The sequence below is a fragment of the Panthera tigris genome, chromosome D2 (assembly GCF_018350195.1).
Source record: "Panthera tigris isolate Pti1 chromosome D2, P.tigris_Pti1_mat1.1, whole genome shotgun sequence".
Lineage (NCBI taxonomy): Eukaryota > Metazoa > Chordata > Mammalia > Carnivora > Felidae > Panthera > Panthera tigris.
Window position 1 is genome coordinate 7,569,942 of NC_056670.1, and position 19,691 is coordinate 7,589,632.

Below are 19,691 nucleotides of genomic sequence, written 5' to 3' on the forward strand. Positions count from 1 at the left end.
TCAGAATTATTTTTTCATGTTAAAAAATTCCATTGTGATTATGTGGAATTCATAAATCAATGAGAGGAAAATGAAAAAAAAAATAATATCCACTATTCCCCTTCATGGACATGACATATCTTCCTACTTATTTAAATCTTTAAAAATATTTGGTCAAATTTTGAGAACATTTCCTCTTATAAATTCTAGACATATCTTCTTAGAGATATTCCTTTGTATTCTATGCTTTTATAACATTTTTACTTTTCTATATTTATTTAAACATTTTTAAAGTTTATTTATTTTGACAGAGAGAGCACATGTATAGCATGGAGAGAGGCAGAGAGAGAGAGAATCCCATGTAGGCTCCATGGTGTCAGCGTAGAGCCTGACGTGGGGCTTGAACCCATGGACTGAACCGTGAGATCATGACTTGAGCTGAAATCAAGAGTTGGATACTTAACCGACTGACCCCCCCCCCCCCCGCCAGGAACTCTGACATTTTAATTTTTTAATGTTTATTTCTTTTTGAGAGAGAGACAGCATGTGAATAGGGGGCGAGGCAGACAGACAGGGAGACAGGATCTGAAGTGCGCTCCGTGCTGACAGCAGAGAGTCTGATGCGGGGCTCGAACTCACAAACCATGAGATTATGACCTGAGCTGAAGTCAGACGCTTAACCGGCTGAGCCACTCAGGCGCCCCCCCTCTACGTTTTTTTGGTTAACAAAAATATGTACAAGATACATTTGCCTTGATTATTATGGCATATAGAAAGCTACTGATCTTTGAATATTTATACTTCAGCCTCTCTAGCCACTTTCCATTAATTTCAGAAGTTAGTTCGCCTGAGTTTTCCAGGAGTATGATCATATTGATGGCACTCATAACCATTTTCCTTTCTTTCCTTATGCTTACACTTCTTTAAATATGTTCCATGCCTTAATGCATACCCTAGGAATTTCAAGATACTGATGCAAGGATCTTTTACTTCTCTCCAATTTAATGTAAATGGTTCTAGTGATTTGTTCTTAATTGTGATGTTTGTTATGGCTTTAAAATAGTCTTTATTCCTTTAAGGTAGCATGCCCCTTTTCTGAGTTTATCATTAGGCTTTACCAGCAATATATGTTAAGTTTATGACATAATTTTTCAGCACCTACTGAAATAATTATAAAGTTTTTATTATTGCAACTATTAATATGGATTATTGCATGAATGGATTTTCTAATTACAGGCACATTCTGTTAGGTCTTTTCTATACCATAGAGCTAATCTGTCAGACTGCTATTCATCCAGGATGGTCACTTTTCTCAACAGAGTGACACTTGCCAATTTTTTTTTTCTCCACAATGGTCTCTGTATCATTAACATTTTGTTTTCTGACAAGCTTTTGGTTTGCAGCAAACAGTTTGATTGTCGTCCAAAGGGTAAATAAACATGACTCATTGTAATGGTTAAAATACATTGTGCGAGTTTGAGGTTGGTGACTGTCTTACAGAAGTGAGTGGTACAATAGGTCTGACTCTTAACACCTCTAAATCAATTCCAGTAAAAGAAGACCAAGGAAATGAAAATGGAAGCCAATAAACCTTCATTGCACAATGGCAGAATTTGCTGCTACGGGTGCTTTACTTATTATTTGCACGGGGAAAGTATCACTTCTCCTGCTCTGGCACACGTTGTGCTCACACAAATGTGCCAACTACATTGGCACTTGTCTGTTACGTGGCCATTGTCTGTTACGTGGACCATTGTTAAGTGTTGTACTTCTAGAATAGTTTCTCTCGGGTTTCTTAGAATGTAGTGCTCATTTTCACTTAAACATTTTCTTCTTTTAATCTTTGAATTATTCAACAAAAATGTATTCAGGGTCTACTCTGTGCCCTATTGTGTGCTGGGTCCGGGCGAAACATTTTAGAAACTTTAGACATGATCCCTCTGGTTACAGAACTCGCTTACATATCCGTAAGTAAGATTCAAAGTTCTTTCATGCTCATTATTTGTACCTTGTCAGAGTTTATCAATTGTTACTTTTCTGTGTCTTTTGTTACATGTTTTAAGTACATAATACAGCTTAATTGTTGACGGTTTGAATGTTCTAGAACTAGTCATTCAGTATGTGCCAGGTAGGATTCTGGATACTGGAGATTCCAAAGTGAAGGAAAGAGACAAAAATCTTTGTCCCCATGGAGGTTACTCTATTCTTTTTTTTTTTTTTTTTTTAATTTTTTTCTAACGTTTATTTATTTTTGGAGACAGAGAGAGACAGAGCATGAACAGGGGAGGGGCAGAGAGAGAGGGAGACACAGAGTCTGAAACAGGCTCCAGGCTCTGAGCTGTCAGCACAGAGCCCGACGCGGGGCTCGAACCCACGGACCGCGAGATCGTGACCTGAGCCGAAGTCGGCCGCTTAGCCGACTGAGCCACCCAGGCGCCCCGTGGAGGTTACTCTATTCTAATGAAATCCCATTTATGCCATCAGCACAGAGCCTGATGTGGGGCTCGAACCCACAAACCGTGAGATCATGACCTGGGCTGAAATCAAGAGTTAGACGCTTAACCGACCGAGCCACCCAAGTGCCCCGCTGTGTCCTTCTTGTACGTCAGGCTCTGCTTTTGTGGCTCCCGTAGTTCGAGTGGCAAGTGGATGCTGAAGGAGTTAAGTACACATGTGATCGGGATCACCAAGATGGGAAGATGAGATTGGCTCAAGGAAAACAGGGTGCCATGTATGTTAATGAGCACGGGAAAAAGCCATAGTAGTATTTATTCATTCATTCACTCAAGAGTCAACAAAAATTTCTGAGCTAAAATGACTCTGAGCCCATACGTACAGTGGCAACTTAAATACGGTCCCTTGTGAGTTTCCATAAACACTGACGTGGCTTCCTAGCCGGGTCTAAAGTGTCTATACAACCTACAAATGCAGTGGTGTTTATGAGAGAAGATTGTCTTCCTACATCATATTTCACTAACGATAATAGTAATACTAACAGCTAAAATTTATCGAGCATTTTCTATATGCAGGGCATATGCTAAACCCTTTACGTGTATATTCTATAATCCTCAAGAACCCTAAAGTAGGTAAAATTAATATCTCCATTTGAGCGATGAACATCCTGAGGCTTAGACGCCTGAGAAACGGGTCCAAGATCACAGCGAGTAGGTGGTGGGTTTGAGATGTCATGGATCCACCACAATGTCATGGAACGAGCTTCAGTTTTAAACGAAGGTCAGGGACAGGAAATGACTCTGCATACTTCGCCAAACACGTTAAGAATGTGAAATAACTCTCTCCCGGTTTTCACAGTGTTTCCGAGTAAATCATCTCCAGCAGAATCCACCCCAAGCGTGCAATTCTTTGCATGCAGCCTACATAGTCACGAGGGACAAGACATTGTTCACTGCAGAGAACGCTCCCACATTTCGCACCTGCCTTACTGCTGGTAATGACCTATCCTGGTTTCTTTTCAAGGACCGCATCTGAGCAAAACACCTTTTCCCCAAGCAACAGGTGTCTGCGTACCCACTGGAGCAGAACAAGAGAAGGTGGCCCATAGCTGGTCTCAGGTAGACACCACCATTCTGCTCCACGAAGGTTTGAAGAAAGGTTTTGACGCTTTGAAGCTTCCGTGTTTCGTCGGGTCTCCTGTCAACACACATGCTCGCCTCACCAACTCTCCCAAATGCGCTATATAAATGCAGACAGAACTGGCTCTCACCCGAGCCTGGGGGCACCAGGAGGATCTGCCTGTCCTCTTCCTCCCCGTCTCTTTCATCATTGCCATTATCATTTATTAAGCACTAACTGTGTGTCCAGCACGCTGCTAAGGTTTTATCTGCATTCATGCCTCACAGCAATCCTATGAAGTGGCTACCTTTAACTCATTTCTCAGATGATAAAGCAGGCTGCGAGGTGGTTTAACTGCCTCAAGGTCACAAGGAGGAGCGAAGTCTGGGTTAAAACATGAATCTATTTAACCCCGGAGGATGTGCTCTTAACTGCAAAGCTACACTGCTTGCCTTAAAGGATTTACAATAGGGTGTAGGATCAAGGAACAATGGACCAGATGTGTGGATCTAAGATAAGCCTGTATTTACATAAAAGTGATAGGGCTGAGATTTAGAGGTTCTTAATCTGGGGTCCATAGACCTCTGGGTGGCTAAAAATAGACTGTGGCGGCCTCGTCACCCTCTAGAACAGGAGGCAGCGGTTTTTTTCCTTTTTTCTTAAAGGACCAGATAGTAACTATTTTAGGCTTTGCAGGCCATATGGTGTCTGTCGCAAACAATCATCTCTACTGTTGTAGTGCAAAGACAGCCACAGACAATATACAAACGAACTGGCAAGGCTGTGTTCCGATAAAACTTTATTTACAAAAATAGGCAGCTAGCCAGCAGGCTCTAAAATGGTGCGTGAGTTCTATGTATATATGTGCATTTTTGCTGTCATTAGAAGATCCAAAGTTTTCCGTAGCTTCTCGTGACGATTCGAAATCCAAGAGGGCTAAGACCTGGTCTAAATGGTCTCCAAGCCCCTCCGAACTCAGACATTCCAGCATTCTATGGATTCTGCATGTGTTTTAAATTAACATTCTCTTAAAGATTCTTTCTCCCTAACAGCCTCATTTGATGCATTCTGCTGTGAACTCTTAAGCCGATTATAATCCCCCGCCCGTCGTTGAGAAGGAAACGAAGAACGGACTGCCATTTCAACTTCCCTGGCTTTCCTGGCCAGATGGTAGTAGCTGGAACACAAACACGCTCCCGACTGGAAAACGGCAGCTCGGTCCCGCACCAGCTAGCTCGACGTTTGCTCAGCCTTTTTCTTCTTCTTCCCAGAGATCACATTCTGTGTCCCACTGAGACTTCACCACCGAAAGCACTCACTTGTCTTGACCGTATTGATAACGCAGTTTGGACTCATGCAGTCAGCCAGGTCGGCCCAGGTATGGTGTGGAGGGAGAGACGCTGTCCGATGCGTTTCACTGACACATCTCTGCCTCTGTTCAGAGACCGGCCCCCTCCCAAGAAAACTTGGTTCTTCCTCTTAGGGTTCCCCAGCTCCGTGAGCTGCAGCATCTTATTAACCGCCTGCAATGACACCCACGGGTACCTTTACCCTGCCTGCCGCTCTGTGGGACTTGGGCGCCCCTAACTGGGATCTTGGGGTGGACCTCGCTGATTATGTTCCATTTTTGTCCAGAGTCTGGTACCCTGCTGGGCATATCTGTTCTAGCTTTTTAGCACCAAGATCCCTGAAAGCTACAGCCACTTTTAAACGCTTGCATTACCTCTGAAAATCAAAACAGTGATTGTCCCATCAACTCGAATAAGAAGCCAGATTGCTTTAAACTTGAGGGAGGAAAGGGGAGATACGTTAAAACAAGGAATCACAAATTTGCACTTATATTGCAGGTTTCTGAGCACGGCGCAAGAAGCAGGAGAGGCACAAGGGGAGAAAGGACAGAGGGCTGGAGGATGACGAACGTCGAGGCCGACAGGGGTCTGCACGCTGCTCCCCGAGTGCGCCTGCGCCCGAACTCGGCGTCGCCAGCGCCGGGCGATTTCTCATAGCCAGCGACCCCCGAAGAAGGAAATAAGCCCGCAAATGAAAATAAGGGGAACATCAGTCACTCAGCCGGGACTCGTGGAGACTTTATTCCAGGCTAGACGCGTGTATATATCACATCGGCGTTAGTGCGCGCGCTCTGAAATGAAACCCAAGAGCGCCACGTGGTGCGGCTTGTCCCTCCAGCTCGTGTTTCAGCTCGGCCTTCTGGTCGCCGTCACCTGCCAGCAGCGTGGTGCCCCGTAAACAGAAATGGGTCGCGGGCGCGTGGGTTGCTCGTGTCCTGGCAGGTCATTATGTGACCTTGGCTGGCCAAGCCCTGTGCCTTAGTTTCCTGATTTGTCACGTGTAAGAATTCCCTGCTCTGCATACTGCAGAGGGGCGTTAGGGGGGCTGGAGTATATATATATATATATATATATATATATATATATATATATATATACTTGTACTTGGACGAGTATAAAACACCAGATAAATGTGAAATTGACCTTGTTCTTTTTGCTTAGCAAGGTAGTGGGTAGGCGGGGGGTGCGGATGATGGCATTTTGCACAGAAGGCTTAGTGACTCAATGAAGTGTCCCCCCCCCCCCCCCCCAGTAATATCTGGTCTGGGATTATTACCGCGTTCTCGGTGTTTCTAGACATACTTCTCCCCTTCAGAAATGCCAGAGGTGAAAAATACTATTCCACTGCTATAATTTGTCACCCTGGCTGCCTGAGCAAGAAAGACCTGCATAGACGGTTTAGTAATTAAGCTTTTCAACACAGCATCATAAAGTTTTATTCTGGCGGAGGCTATATTTATCAGCTAACAAGTATTAAATCACCCCACTGCTCCAGCCGTTTCTCACTTAAATACGCTCCTTTCAAAACAGAGCGGCTCTCCGTGGCTGTCTTGATTTAATAAACGTTCTTGTTTGGAAATACCGTGGTGCTGTGCGGTCCTATGGGGCTGACAGACACACGCCCCGGTCACCTCTCCCAATACTGTTGACTCCTATTTCCCCGGGGGGGGGGGCATACTGGACACCCCAGCGATGGGTCGTTCAGGGCATCCTGGCCATCTGAGTTTTGTGGCCCTCTGGGATGGCTTCCAGATTTTTCTCTAACCATTTCAATTTCTGAAGGGAAAGAGGTGAATGAAAATAAAGAACACAAGCATTGGATAAATTTTGTTTCCTTATTTGAGCATTAGGAAATTGGTCTTTTCCTCACAGAGATGGATCTAAATGTAAGATGAGTTTTCAAAATGACTGAAATGATCCACCAACCAGGCAGGGCTGAGTCTTTTCCCATATTTGCCACAGAGTTCTCAAAACAGATGCAGCATTATTAGGCAAACATACTCAGAAGGAATTGATATTTAAAAGCCCTCAGTAATGACTTAGAAAAATCTTTTCTCCAAGTAACTCATCCCAACTTTCTAGGTCATTTTCTTTCTCTTTTCTTTGGAGGACGTCCATTCATGAGACACACATAACACTTCCTCAGGCTTCAGGACGCTCTCTGTCAAATGGCTCCAGAATTACATTCATTAAAAACAAGATGGTTAACACATTTGAGTCTTTTCTGCTATACTTTAAGGGTAAAACCAAATTGATCAAATAGGGGCCAAAATGATTAAAGGAATCTCAATATTCTTCATCATATCACACCAGAAATCACTTAATTTCCCCTTTTCTTTCTCTGCTTTCAAAAATAAGTGACATTGACCATATGTAGGCATTTCAGTGTTTCATGAGTTGGTGGCTAAAAGGACATGTAACAACATTCCGTAGGATCACAAAGCCTGCTTTGTGCTACAACATAAGCAATTTTTGCCCATGCTTTCAATGTGGGTGTATATATGATACAAGGCATGTGAGTCTGAAACCTTCAATACCACCGAGGTAAGAAGTATTTTGTTGAACTGTTCATAGTCTGAGAGGCCACAATAATTTCTTTCCTTGCACAATTATAAAATAGCACTCGCCATTTTGCTTTTCAAATTAGCAACAAGTAGCTTGTTTAGAAGGCCGGGGATCAATTTCTCTCCAGCCAGTCATTGGCAGGAAGCATGTGGGTCACTGAAGCATGTGGGTGATATGCTGAACCACTAAGCTGGCAAATATTGAACTATTTTAAGTGCATCTATTTTCTAGCTCAGTAAATTTTCTTGTTGTATTAAATTCATTAAACCTGACACAGTCTAAATGCCACAGCGCATCCTGGAGAGCGCGTGAAGGTAATAGCACCAGCCATCAGAGACAGCCGAAGATAAAGATCGATATATTTTCTCTCGGTTTCTGTTTAATTGTTACATTCATATTAAGCCTGAATTTTTTTCTTTAAGGTTAGAAACTATCGTATGACTTGGAAAGTCCAGTTGAATCTGGTTATTTTCTGAAAATGTGAAGACAGGTTTCTTTGTCAGTCGATTGCCCTCTAAACCACAATCCTGGAGATGACGACACCTGAGACCTACAGGTCAGGATCATTTAATAACTTGAGAGACACAGAAAGTACCCTCCGTTATCCACAGTTCAGGGGAATCGAGTAGTTCGGCAATCTGCAAAAACACTGAATCAAGGTCATGCTCGAAGATTGAAAATGAAGAATTGATATTAATTATTCTTTATTTGGAATTGAAATTCTCAAAAGAATCAAGGTTTTGGAACATGAGCTATTATTTTGATTTGACATCCTTTTTTTGGGGGGGGGGAGGGTTATTTGTTATTCTTAAACATTATTTTTTATTTTTCTTTAACAAGGAGTAATCATGGCAATTCAGAAACCCCGTGAAAGGTGTACTGTACAGAGAATCTTCATTGCAATTTGGGTTGTAACTATCAAAATTACGAAATCGATTTTATACTCCATACGGAAAATTTTCCAGTAATTTCTCTCAGCAAAATAGAAAACAAAGTAATCTCTCACAGAGAACTGTGAAACCAGAAACCCCAAGCACAGGTAGAGAATAAAGATCCAGGGGCTAAATTTGGTTCTTTAAAGCTTCTAGAACACACAGGGCAGAAGAGACGCAGCCGTCGAAGTTGGACTGGGTGAACCCATCCCCTCCACACACAAGGAAAGGTTCCCGATGAAGAGTCAACTGGCCACGAGAGTTGGCAGGAGCACTTATCACCTAAAAAAGTTAAAAACAACAACAACAACAGACAAAAGGATTGCGATTGACGTTCTCTGCCCCATTACGTGATGTCAACACTCACCCGGGGAGGAGTTCTCTACCTGCAGAAATCACGTTCTCTCTCAAGGAGCAACGGCGCACAAAACGAGGACCCCTAAACCCCTCCCCTCACCCAAGTATTTATACTGACCTTCTCAAATGTCGACATTTTCAGGTGGTTGATACACTGAACCCAAGTGTGTTGAACTTCAAAAATAGTAGGTCACGATATGCTCAATTAGTTGAAGGTACACCATTTTTTTGATAAGGGGGGGGGGAATGATATTTGTGAAATCATTTACCGATTATTGGGTCCCGGCTATGTGCTAGACAAGGTAAACAGAGCAGAGATTTAAGGACTGTATCCCGAAGGACTTTCCAGCCCAGCACGGTCTGCTGGCACATAACAGTGTCTAAGGGCTAAGGCAGGGTGAGTAAGAGGGTGCTACCTTGGGGTGGGGGGGTGCCCAACCCAGCACAGCCGGATAAAGAAACCTTCAAAGGGGAGGTGACGGGTCATTTCAGTTGAGTTCTGCCGGATGCATAGGAGTTTACCAGTGTAGGAAACAGGCCTTTCCAAAGAGAATGAGCAGCATGTGCAAAGACCCCATAGTCCATGGGCAAGAGAGAACAATGTGTGTTTAGGAAACTGTAGGGTTGGTCACACTGTGTGTGTGTGTGTGTGTGTGTGTGTGTGTGGTAGGGCTAATCAGAGGAAGGGACAGGGCTGAAAGGCAAGTTAGGAGGCATTTAGTGTTTCAAAATTAAAATGTATAAAACTTATAAACACAGGTCTATTAAAAATGTAGAACTGACTTACTAATAAGCCAAAAGGGAGAGAATTAGCTGAAGTCTGGGATTTATTTTATTTTATAGAACCAGGTTTATAACATTTGAAATGGTGAAAAGGGCATAGAGGTTATTTCCTGGAGAAAAAAAATACATATTCTCAGACTTGGGATGAGTGTTGCTAATAAGCATTGAGAGCTGGGAGAGTGAGCCGGGTGGTGGGGGGTGAACACAGTCGTTTTGGACAGTGAGATGATTTGGCCCCGAAAGCACCCCAAGCCCCTAAAATGCAAATCACACAAACTTATTATAAAGGCACTCTCTGGGCGCCTGGCTGGCTCGGTTGGTAGAGGATGTGGCTCAATCTCAGGATTGTGAGTTCAAGCCCCACATCGGGGCTAGAGTTTACTCAAAAAATAAATAAATAAATAAAATCTCTTCCCCTATAAAAAAAAAGGCAATCTCATTTGGGGTTGCTTCCCGGCACAACTTCAGGGGATGCCATTCACACAGACGACAATGTGGCAGTTCTGGTCTCTTACACGTTTTCACGGAAAGGAACAGACTAAGGCCCACGAAGATTTGCTATTTTAAAAATTACCAAAAACAAAAAAAAAAAAAATCAAGAAATATTTGGATTATACTATTTGGATTATGGGGCTGAGATTTGGTTCCAGATAGGTTGAGTTAGTACATGCTTTTACAATTTTTTAAAACCAGAAAAACTTTGCAGAGGTTTTTTTTATTTACAGGCCATATTTTGCTTTAAAAAAGAGGTTGGGAGGGCGTCTGGGTGGCTCAGTCAGTTAAGCATCCGACTCTCGGTTTTGGCTCCCAGTTTGAGAGATCAAGCCCTGCACTGGGGTCTGCACTAACAGTGAGGAGCCCGCTTGGGGTTCTCTCTCTCCCCTTCTCTCTCTCTGCCCCCATCCCCCAAGATAAATAAATAAACTTAAAAAAAAAGAAGTTAGGTACAACTATTCCTTTGTTGAATCTCTAAAGATATGGACGTTTAAAGCCCCGTGTTGCGCATATTCGATGTAAACTTTGAAGAGTGCCCTCTCACTTTTCTAGAGGCCATCTGACAGGAGCAGCACCTTTCATACACGTTGTAGATAATCTTTGTTTTAAATTATGCCGTAGTTTTAGCTTATTGTGTTCAATTGCGATTTCATTTTTTCCTTGCTTTATTGAGGTATAACTGACAAATAAAAATTGTATATATTTAAGGTGTACAACGTGATGTTTTGATATGCGTGTATACATTGTAAAATTGTTGTCATAATCAAGTTAACATATCAGCTCATATAGTTTCCATTTTCTCTTTCTTTTTTTTTCTCCCTTCCTTCCTTCTTTCCTTCCTCTCTCTCTTTCTTTTCTTTTCTTTTCCTTTTCTTTTCTTTCCTTTCCTTTTCCTTCCTTCCTTCCTTCCTTCCTTCCTTCCTTCTTTCCTCCCTCTCTTTCTTTCTTTCTTTTCTTTTCTTTTCTTTCCTCTCTTCCTCTCTTCCTTCTTCCTCCCCCCCCCCCCCCGCCTTCCTTTTGGTGAATCACTTTATGATGTATCCTCTTGGTGAATTTCAAGTATACTATACAGCCTTGTTAACTACAGTTGTGTTGCTGTAGGTTAGCTCCCCTGAATGGACTTGCTCTGTGTAACTGAAACTTCGTACCTTGGACCAGCATCCCATTTTCTCTCCCACGGCTCCTAGCATTCACTGCTCTGCTCTCTGTTTCTATGGGTTTGACTATTTTAGATTCCGTATATAAGTGAGATCATGCATTGTTTGTCTCTCCATAGCTGAGAATCTTGAAATCAGCTGAAACGATCTTTGAGAGGCTCAAAGAGACAGCACAGAGGACAGACACTGAAGAACAGACCTGGGCGTTCAACCAGAACCTTTAAACTCTTACTTTAGACAGAATTTAAACAGGTTGGATTATTTGATTTGTCGGTGAAATACTAAGGGAAGAACAAATACTAAGGGAAGAACCTTTAGGTTCTTATATATATTAATGACTTCAGAATGTGGTAACAAATAGTTTGAAAGCAAGGGAGGCTATAGGAACACTCAAAAACCAGATGAGGCTGGGAAGAAGCTTGGCAGTCTGGTGCCATTGAGTAGAGGGGCAAAGAATTTTTTGACTCTTAATAGGCCCTGAGGGTGCCTGCTATGTTTTCCTGCATTCACTAATGCTCATGATGATGTCCCAGTATCCAAGAACCAGTCCTAATATGCATAAGATATCACTTGTGAGCATTTCTCGAATGTTCACCGCAGGCCAAGTGCTTTACGTGTGCACCCATTTCATGAACACAGCAACCCTGCAGGGTGGTTACGACTATTCTCATTTTATAGAGGAGAACACTGAGGCTCGGGAAGATTGTCACCTGCCCCAGGACAGAGAGCTAGGAGGTGAGGAAAAAGAGACTCGGATAGAGCAAGCAGACTCTGGAACTCATCTTTTTAACACTTTCAGAAACATTTCCACGAAGACGCGATTTAAATGAAACAAACACAAATGCGTGATAGTCACTGACAGTTTTACGCATCTGGAAAACTCACATAAATGGGACAACTCATCCATATACGTGTGTACATATGCACACGTGTATAACACCAAGTAATGCATGCACGTATGTATGTATAATTTTTAAAACAAAACAAAAAACTTGACAGCTTCTTAGCTTAATGCACCTAGAAAATTCACATAAATGGGATAACCCCTTCATATGTATTCACGTATACATACGTGTGTGTGTCTACGTATAATGGAATTCTATTTGATGAGTGGCATTTTGAGTGGCAAATGCCAGATGGCAGGTCACGCGGCTGGAAGACCCGGCCACCCATGAGCCGGTCTGCAGTTTGGAGGAAATCAGTCTCCCCGCGTTGAGGTGCGATCGTCCATTTTGCAATCACCCAACGAGGAAAGTACGAAAACACGAAGCGTGTGCTCGCAAGTTCTTTCCCCTGAGTGATGTAGATGGCCCCTCGCTGGAGGGGCACGCAGTGGCCAAAGCCACAGGCTGTCACTGCGCTTCCAGCCACAGTGAGGAACCACAGCTCAATGGCTATGTTTCGGACGGGTGGCAGGGCTGAACTGCCCCCTTGGAAATCTAGGTTGTGTCTGGAGGGTCAGGGACGGTCAGAAAAAAAGTCCTGCTGTATCAGCTGACGCTCTGGGTCGCTAACGCAATGCTTCTATATGCTTCGGTGATGACTGGACCAGACATATAAATTCAAAGCAGAAAAAGGAGTTTTATTTCTAAGCTATCTTAGCCCCTGCGAATGTGTTTTACGCCTCTCTCCACCTGCGGCACAAAACGGAAACTCGTTGGCTCCCCGTGGAAGTCCTTCCATGACCATGTCTTCCCTCCATTCAAGCCTCCTCTCTTGTCCTGCCTTTCACCTTCGCCATGTGTCCTGTCTACATTCGCCCTGACCTTCTGCAGAAACGCCCATCCTTGTCATGTTTCTGTGACTTTGAACGAGCCATCCCACGCAGTGACGTTGCAGTTCCTTTCTTCCCTGCCAAGAAAATTGCTCATCCCTCAAGAACTAACACAAATGTCGCCTGCTCTGAGGTCTTCGTGCCCTGAGAGGCAGGCTAAGTATCTTTTCAGGGTGTTGTTTTTATCTATGATGTTACTTGTTAGTTTGCACTGTAATTACGTCCGGTCTGTCTCTCTTCTAGATTGTGTGCTTCTAAGAGCAGGGCTTGGGATGCACTAATCCTTGTATCCAAGTCTGGGAACGGTGCCTAGCCCCTATTAAGTGTGCAATAAATGTTTATTGAGTTTTAAAAAAAGACAATATTGTACACACAGTTGATCAAATGAAGGTCTTCGCAGGGAACCATCTACACAAAAAGTGTTATTCAGAGGCTCCCACAGGGCTGGGAGCAGCTCAAATGGAAGAGATACTGTATTTAGAATGTTCTCAATAATGATGAATGAAGGGCTGTCCTCTCCTCGCGTCTCGGGCTGTGAGCTGAGCTGCTTTATGTGAACATCTTGTGCGTCATGTATTAAGTGGAATCACACAAAGCTGCTGATTCTGTAGGTCAGGAATGCTAAATGTTGTCCATTTTTATACAGTTTAACCTGTTTCTTCGTACCGTGCTTATTAGCTATAATGATGTACACAAAAAGTGTTCTCATTAAAGATGAAAAGAGAGGCACAGACAAGAAGGCTAACAGCGACTTCAAAATGGCAATTCCGGGGGCATGTGGGGGGTCAGTTGGTTAAGCATCTGACTTCGGCTCAGGTCATGATTTCATGGTTCCCGGGTTCGAGCCCCGTGTCGGGCTCTATGCTGGCAGCTCAGAGCCTGGAGCCTGCTTTGGGTTCTGTGTCTCCCTTTCTCTTTGCCACTCCCCTGCTCACGCTCTGTCTCTCTCTCTCTGTTTCCCCAAAATAAATAAACATAAAGAAAAATTCAAAATGGCGATTAGCAACAAAGCAAAGGTGATAATTAGCAAAAAAAAAAAAAAAAAAAAAAAATTCCAGTACATACATGACTATGCACATTCTTCCTTCCACACCTAAGCTGACAGCAGAAGACTGTCCTCGGGCTGTCAGATGTCTATCCAAACAGAACGATCTTGCTGTTTGGCCGAGAGCATGGCTATATTTTAAGTTGATTCATTCTAGTGGACTGTCCAGCCCAAGATTCGGTTGCTTAAAACCCACCTTTCTGAAATACGGCACTAAGTGATATCCATACAGAGCTGGGCAAGAACTGAGGTCTCACAGAGTCTAATCTTAGGTGTGCAACCAACCTGATAAGAAAATGAGGACAACGTTTAAACAATCAGGCTCTTAACACTGAATTTCCTCACTTGTCACGAATGCAAATTATACCGCCTTTCATTGAATCTAAGGCACGTTCGATTGGATGAGGCACCAATATTTTATGTACCAGTGAGATGGAAAATGGCGGCGACATGGCACCAAGCTTTACGCTTACTAGAAAGGCTCTTTTAGACTTATCTACAAGTAGATCTTATGCCGAGATAGAAAGGAAAGAAGAGGGGAACACAGGCTCGGCCTTTCCAAAAACGTCTTCACATATAGAGTGTGACCTCTCTGCTCTTTAACTCAGAGTTGTCCACATCCACGGTCTTCCCCACATCGTCCGCCCCCTGCGCCTCCTAGAGTGTGGGTGACGTGACATTTCTTACATGGGTGACCCACCGAATTGTTCATGCTCGCATTTTTTTTTTTTTTAAGTAAAGTGTTTTATTTATTTTTTTAATTTTTTATTATTATTTTTAACGTTTATTTATTTTTGAGACAGAGAGAGACAGAGCATGAATGGGGGAGGGTCAGAGAAAGAGGGAGACACAGCATCTGAAACAGGCTCCAGGCTCCGAGCTCTCAGCACGGAGCCCGACGCGGGGCTCGAACTCACGAACCGCGAGATCATGACCTGAGCTGAAGTCGGACGCTTAACCGACTGAGCCACCCAGGCGCCCCCATGCTCGAATTTTCTGGGAGCCACTGATACCTGTCTCGCAAGTTCTGAACCACGCACTCTCTCTTCGGTGGGAAGGAGAGGTCTTCTGAGGGTGAGAGCCACCACGACTTGTATGCTTTTCTCAAATGGTCCTCAGATAACCTGCTCGTTAAAATATCAAGGGGCTGCTGTGGAGGGAGGTCCCACGTTACACCACCCGAAATCGCCAAGTTCGTGTGAAAACAACCTCCTGATGTGTCCTGATGCATACCGACTTGGAGGCATCTCACAATGGGTGAAATAATGGCAAATACAAAATGGGGGAAGGGGAGAGGTTTGGTGAGTACTTAATGTGAGTAAATGCATGGCAAGTCTAACGCTAATGAAAAACAGGATTCTTTAAGCAGGGCCTTTCCTGGTAACGGCGTCTCGGGGTCCAGACACTGGGGTCTTCAGCGTTGCTGGTTTAGAGCAATGCCAAACCCCAAGAAAAGGCGCAGGCTCAAGTGAAACTGACAGAGACAGACCGGTGAGCGGAGAATCGACTTGCTCCTTCACACAGGGAAATGTACCGATTCCAGGACCGGTTGGGCAAATCTCCTCAACCGTGTCCTAGATGATCGGCGTGACCCCGCGAGCCAACTTCTGGCAGCCATCACTAATTGATTGTGGCGTTCCCTCCCACTGAGCCCAGAAGTGGCCACAGCATCCTTCCCACCTCATTGCTTCAGGCAGCCACGACCAGTCTGTCGGAGTTGGCACTGGAGGGGGAATCCTGTAAACCCATCCTGGGTTAGAAGACTGCAAACACGGAATTAGAAATAAGTGAATTAAATATTCTTCGCTGTTGTTTTTTTTTTGTTTTCTCTTTTCTCGTTAAGCCAGGATAGTCTGATGCATCGCCTTTGTCTAAACCGGACATGTTTCAACGCCAAGAATTAGGAGCACATCAGGAGCTATTTCCTCTGGACGATGCCAGGGGCCCAATTCTAATTTTTTCTAATAATCTTCTAATCATCATCTACAGCCCTTGGTTCTTAACCTCCCTCCACACCGTCATCCCTCCACGGGTCACACCGGGGCTTTGACTGCCGGGTGAAAATACAAGGCACGCATTTTGGCTACAGCTGCATGCTGCAAATCTGTGCATCACAAGTATCAGGGCTTGTGGGAAAAGCAGAGTTGGAACAGATCTTCCAAAACTGCTAGAACCCTGACCCAAGCACTCACAAAAACAATACCCATCCTAGTAAAGTGACTAGCACAAGGAGTGTTCTCCTAGCCTCTGCGTCTGGTGATACCTTTGCAGCCTGAACTCTGCTTCCTCCTCCAAGATGTGGGTCCCGGGGGACAGTTGCTCTGAAAAGAGATCATTTTGATCTAAATTAAAAATATCGAGGAGGGAGCCTTCATCAAGGCGTCATCTCACTAAAGGGGAGACATCTTTGTGAATTCTTCATTAGCACTTAACAATTTCCCCAGAGAGTTGACCGTGGCAGGAACCCCAACAGTTGTTAAGGCCACTGTGACAACCACCGTTTGCCCTAAAGAAAGGCACCTCCGGAGATTTTTCAAGTTTTTTTTTTCTTAGATTTTCCTATTTGCCAAAGCTTCGTCTCTGCTTGTGAGAAAACTTACCCCGGTCACTTGAAAACATAAACACGTACGACACCAATACGATCCGCCTATGACCCTAATTTCCTATTTCTCAATTGCATTTGAAATAATTCACGTTAAAAAAAAAAAAACCTCAGGTGCTACAAAAGACTGAGCAATTTTATGACTCTCTTGTGTTACATTACGTTCCGGAGGGTCACGTTAATTGGACGTGGGATGCCCGAGTCTGGACAAATGGAGATGTCTGAGGCATCACTTGCACTTTCGATAGCCACACTGAATATTTAAATTGATTTCTATCCATTTCAATGTCTGAGGGCGTCTCTTTCCTCCCATTGTCCCCGGAGTCCAGGGAAACCTGATTGTCTCCTGGATGCACACTAACTCGGTTGGGGCAAACTCTGAGCGAACATCTCCTTTTGCGGGCATTTCCCCAGACCATTGTGTGTGGGGGGTACTGACCACACTGGCAATGAGAACAGCAAGGAAGGCTGAGATGCAGTGGGGCTGATTCATACATTTCTTCACTTCCTCTCCTCGGCCGCCAGCATAAACCTGAACCCATGCCATGGTACATAAACAGCAGAAATGGAATATTTGGTTAACTTATTCTTTTATAGCCCCGATGCAAAGCTCAAAGGCAGTGGTTCCCAAAAGTCAATCTATGGCAAGAAGAGAAAAAAATAAGGAGAATTATGAGCTTTTTCACGGAGCCGAATGTATTCTATTTATAAATCGGGTATGAGGTTACATCTTTACTATTTTTTTTTTCTTTTGGTTATCCCTTCCATTAAATTCTGGAGGCTGTGTTTGTGCTTCTCAAATTCTTAAGGGCAGAACGCAAAGAGAGCAATATTATACTGGTTCCCAAGACATTTAGAGGGATTTTACTGGTCCATGAAATAAAAACGCTTGGGCTGTTTTCCATAAAGCCGGGGTGCGCGAGGGGGAAGGGCAGAGGGGAGGCTTTGGAAAACCACCAGGAATCTCAGGTAACACTGCATAACCTTTGGTTTGGACTTGGTGAGTGGATGAGCAGTTTTTAAAAAATGGAATAAAATCTCGTGTACGACTCATTTCCCAGAAACTTGTGAAGCCCCTCCTGCAGCCAAATATTAATCTAAACAGAACTAGAATCTAGGGTAACACGTTCTTCCTCTGTTCACCTGTGGCTGAACACTCGGGTAGTAAACACAGGGCTGCAGAGAAAAATAGGGATGGGGAAAGACTTAATCAAACGTAGAATAAATGTCTGCCTTCACACTCTATGACCCTAGAGAGAAAATGTTGTTTGTGTTGATTCTATGTATACATCTCCCCATTCCTACCATATTCTCAAGGCACTGATTTTAAGCATCTATCATATGCCTGTTTACAAAAAACAGGGAGAAATGTAAACAAATGAAGAGAGACCAGGGACTGTGCTGATGTTAGTGGAAACGTCTGTTTACATATTTATAAATGAGGATCCAGCCCAGGGCCTCAGAGCAGGATGAGACCTCATTGTTGGGTCAGTTGTGAAAAATATTATCAACCCCTGAGCATTGGTTTTTTCTTGAGTAAAAAAAATGTGTTCCATTGGCTAAATTAAAAATGTAATGTTTCTATGCTTTTATTTTATAAAAGTCCCTTTGGGGACTAATGGAAATACAATAAAATGTTGCTGATTCCTCTACACTTAACTCACTAAAATGCAGTTTGGTAAGAGATATTTGTTACTGAAAAGCCTTGCGTGTCCTCAGAAATCGCGAGCTACCAAGGTTGTTTTATTCATTTTCGTATTCCCAGCATCTCTGACTCCGCTGTACGTGGCTGCTGTTGAATAAATGTTTACTCAAAGGATGTGTGCATGTGGGCCAAAAAAAAAAAAACTAATTAGAACTTACGAAGGTTTTAAAGTCTCAGAATTCAAAAGGTCTTTAAACATGGAGGAACTTTTTTTCTCTCTCTCTATGAAAATAATTTCCTTTGGTTTTTCAGTCTCTAAATCTTCCTTTACCTTCTGAGTTATCATGCTATTTACTTCCTTCTCTTCTATAACGCTTAATACCTGCCAGTTGTCATTTAGTTCTTTAGCACTTGAACTGTCCAGGAGACAGCCCTTCGGGCCCCAGACTCCTTGTTCTGATGGTCCGAAAGCGGAATTCTCCGCCTCTGTCTGGCTCACCTTTTGTAGGTACCAGGCAAAGTCACCAAGAACGTCTGAATCAGCCTGAACTTCAAAGAGCGAATGAAGATGGCTTCCCACCCAGACAATTCGGCTTCACCTTATAAAATGCTACTTACTGTTAACGACAACCTGGGAAGTGTGTAAGATATCACTAGATGAGCGTGTACGTATGAATATGCATATGTGTGTGATAGGATCTACAGATGTTTGTCTTTACTTTTTTTAATGTTTATTTATTTTGACAGAGAGAGAGAGAGAGAGAGAGCATGAGCAGGCGAGAGGGAAGAGGGTGACAGAGAATCTTAAGCAGGATCCACATCAGCGAGGAGCCCAACGCGGGGCTCGATCCCACAACCTGAGCCAAAGAGTTGGACCCTTAACCAGCTGAGCCACCCAGGTACCCCTGCCTTTATTTTTAAAAATGGAGACCCTAGTGACACGGTCCATGATATTTCCAGTTTAATGTCAAAGCTGCAGTGAGCCTGTGCAGACATAGTTACTAAATAATCCTTTATATAATTTTCTTTCCTGGGACACAGTGAATACATTCTAGAAAGCTATAGGTGTCAGGGAGAAAAGAAACCAATTTTTCTGGGTGACCTAGCCAATCTATGTCTATATTAAAAAAAATTCTCTCATAGAACAGTCAGCTCTCTGTGCTCAGATTTTTGTGGCGCAGCCAGAAATCACACACATATGGAATATATTTGCTGTATTATTAAGAAAAGTGATGATATGGGTTATTTCTTAACCATACGTTGCATATTATTGAAGATAAGTGATACTGAGAACTGGGATAATCATGATAAATTGGAGTGCCGATTATCCCGCTTCGTCTATTTTTAGATATATTTCCTTAAAAAAGATTGCACTCCTTTTGGCCACTGATTTTTGAGGCTCTCAGTCCTATATTATCTTAGTTACAGTACTTAA

General features: G+C 43.4%; 1 protein-coding gene across 3 annotated transcripts in view; it reads right to left on the reverse strand.

The window, feature by feature from the left end:
- The window catches only part of RNLS (renalase, FAD dependent amine oxidase), a 278,831-nt gene that overhangs the window by 12,528 nt on the left and 246,612 nt on the right, over window positions 1-19,691 (reverse strand). For 2 of the 3 annotated variants that reach the window (XM_042960459.1, XM_007079260.3), the window contains exon 7: window positions 8,029-8,680. The exons of the other annotated variant lie outside the window; for it this stretch is intronic. In XM_042960459.1, coding sequence (XP_042816393.1) covers window positions 8,528-8,680 — 153 coding nt within the window. In that variant the 3' untranslated portion in view covers window positions 8,029-8,527. Of the gene's footprint in view, window positions 1-8,028; window positions 8,681-19,691 lie in introns of those variants that run through there. 3 annotated transcript variants of the gene reach the window in all.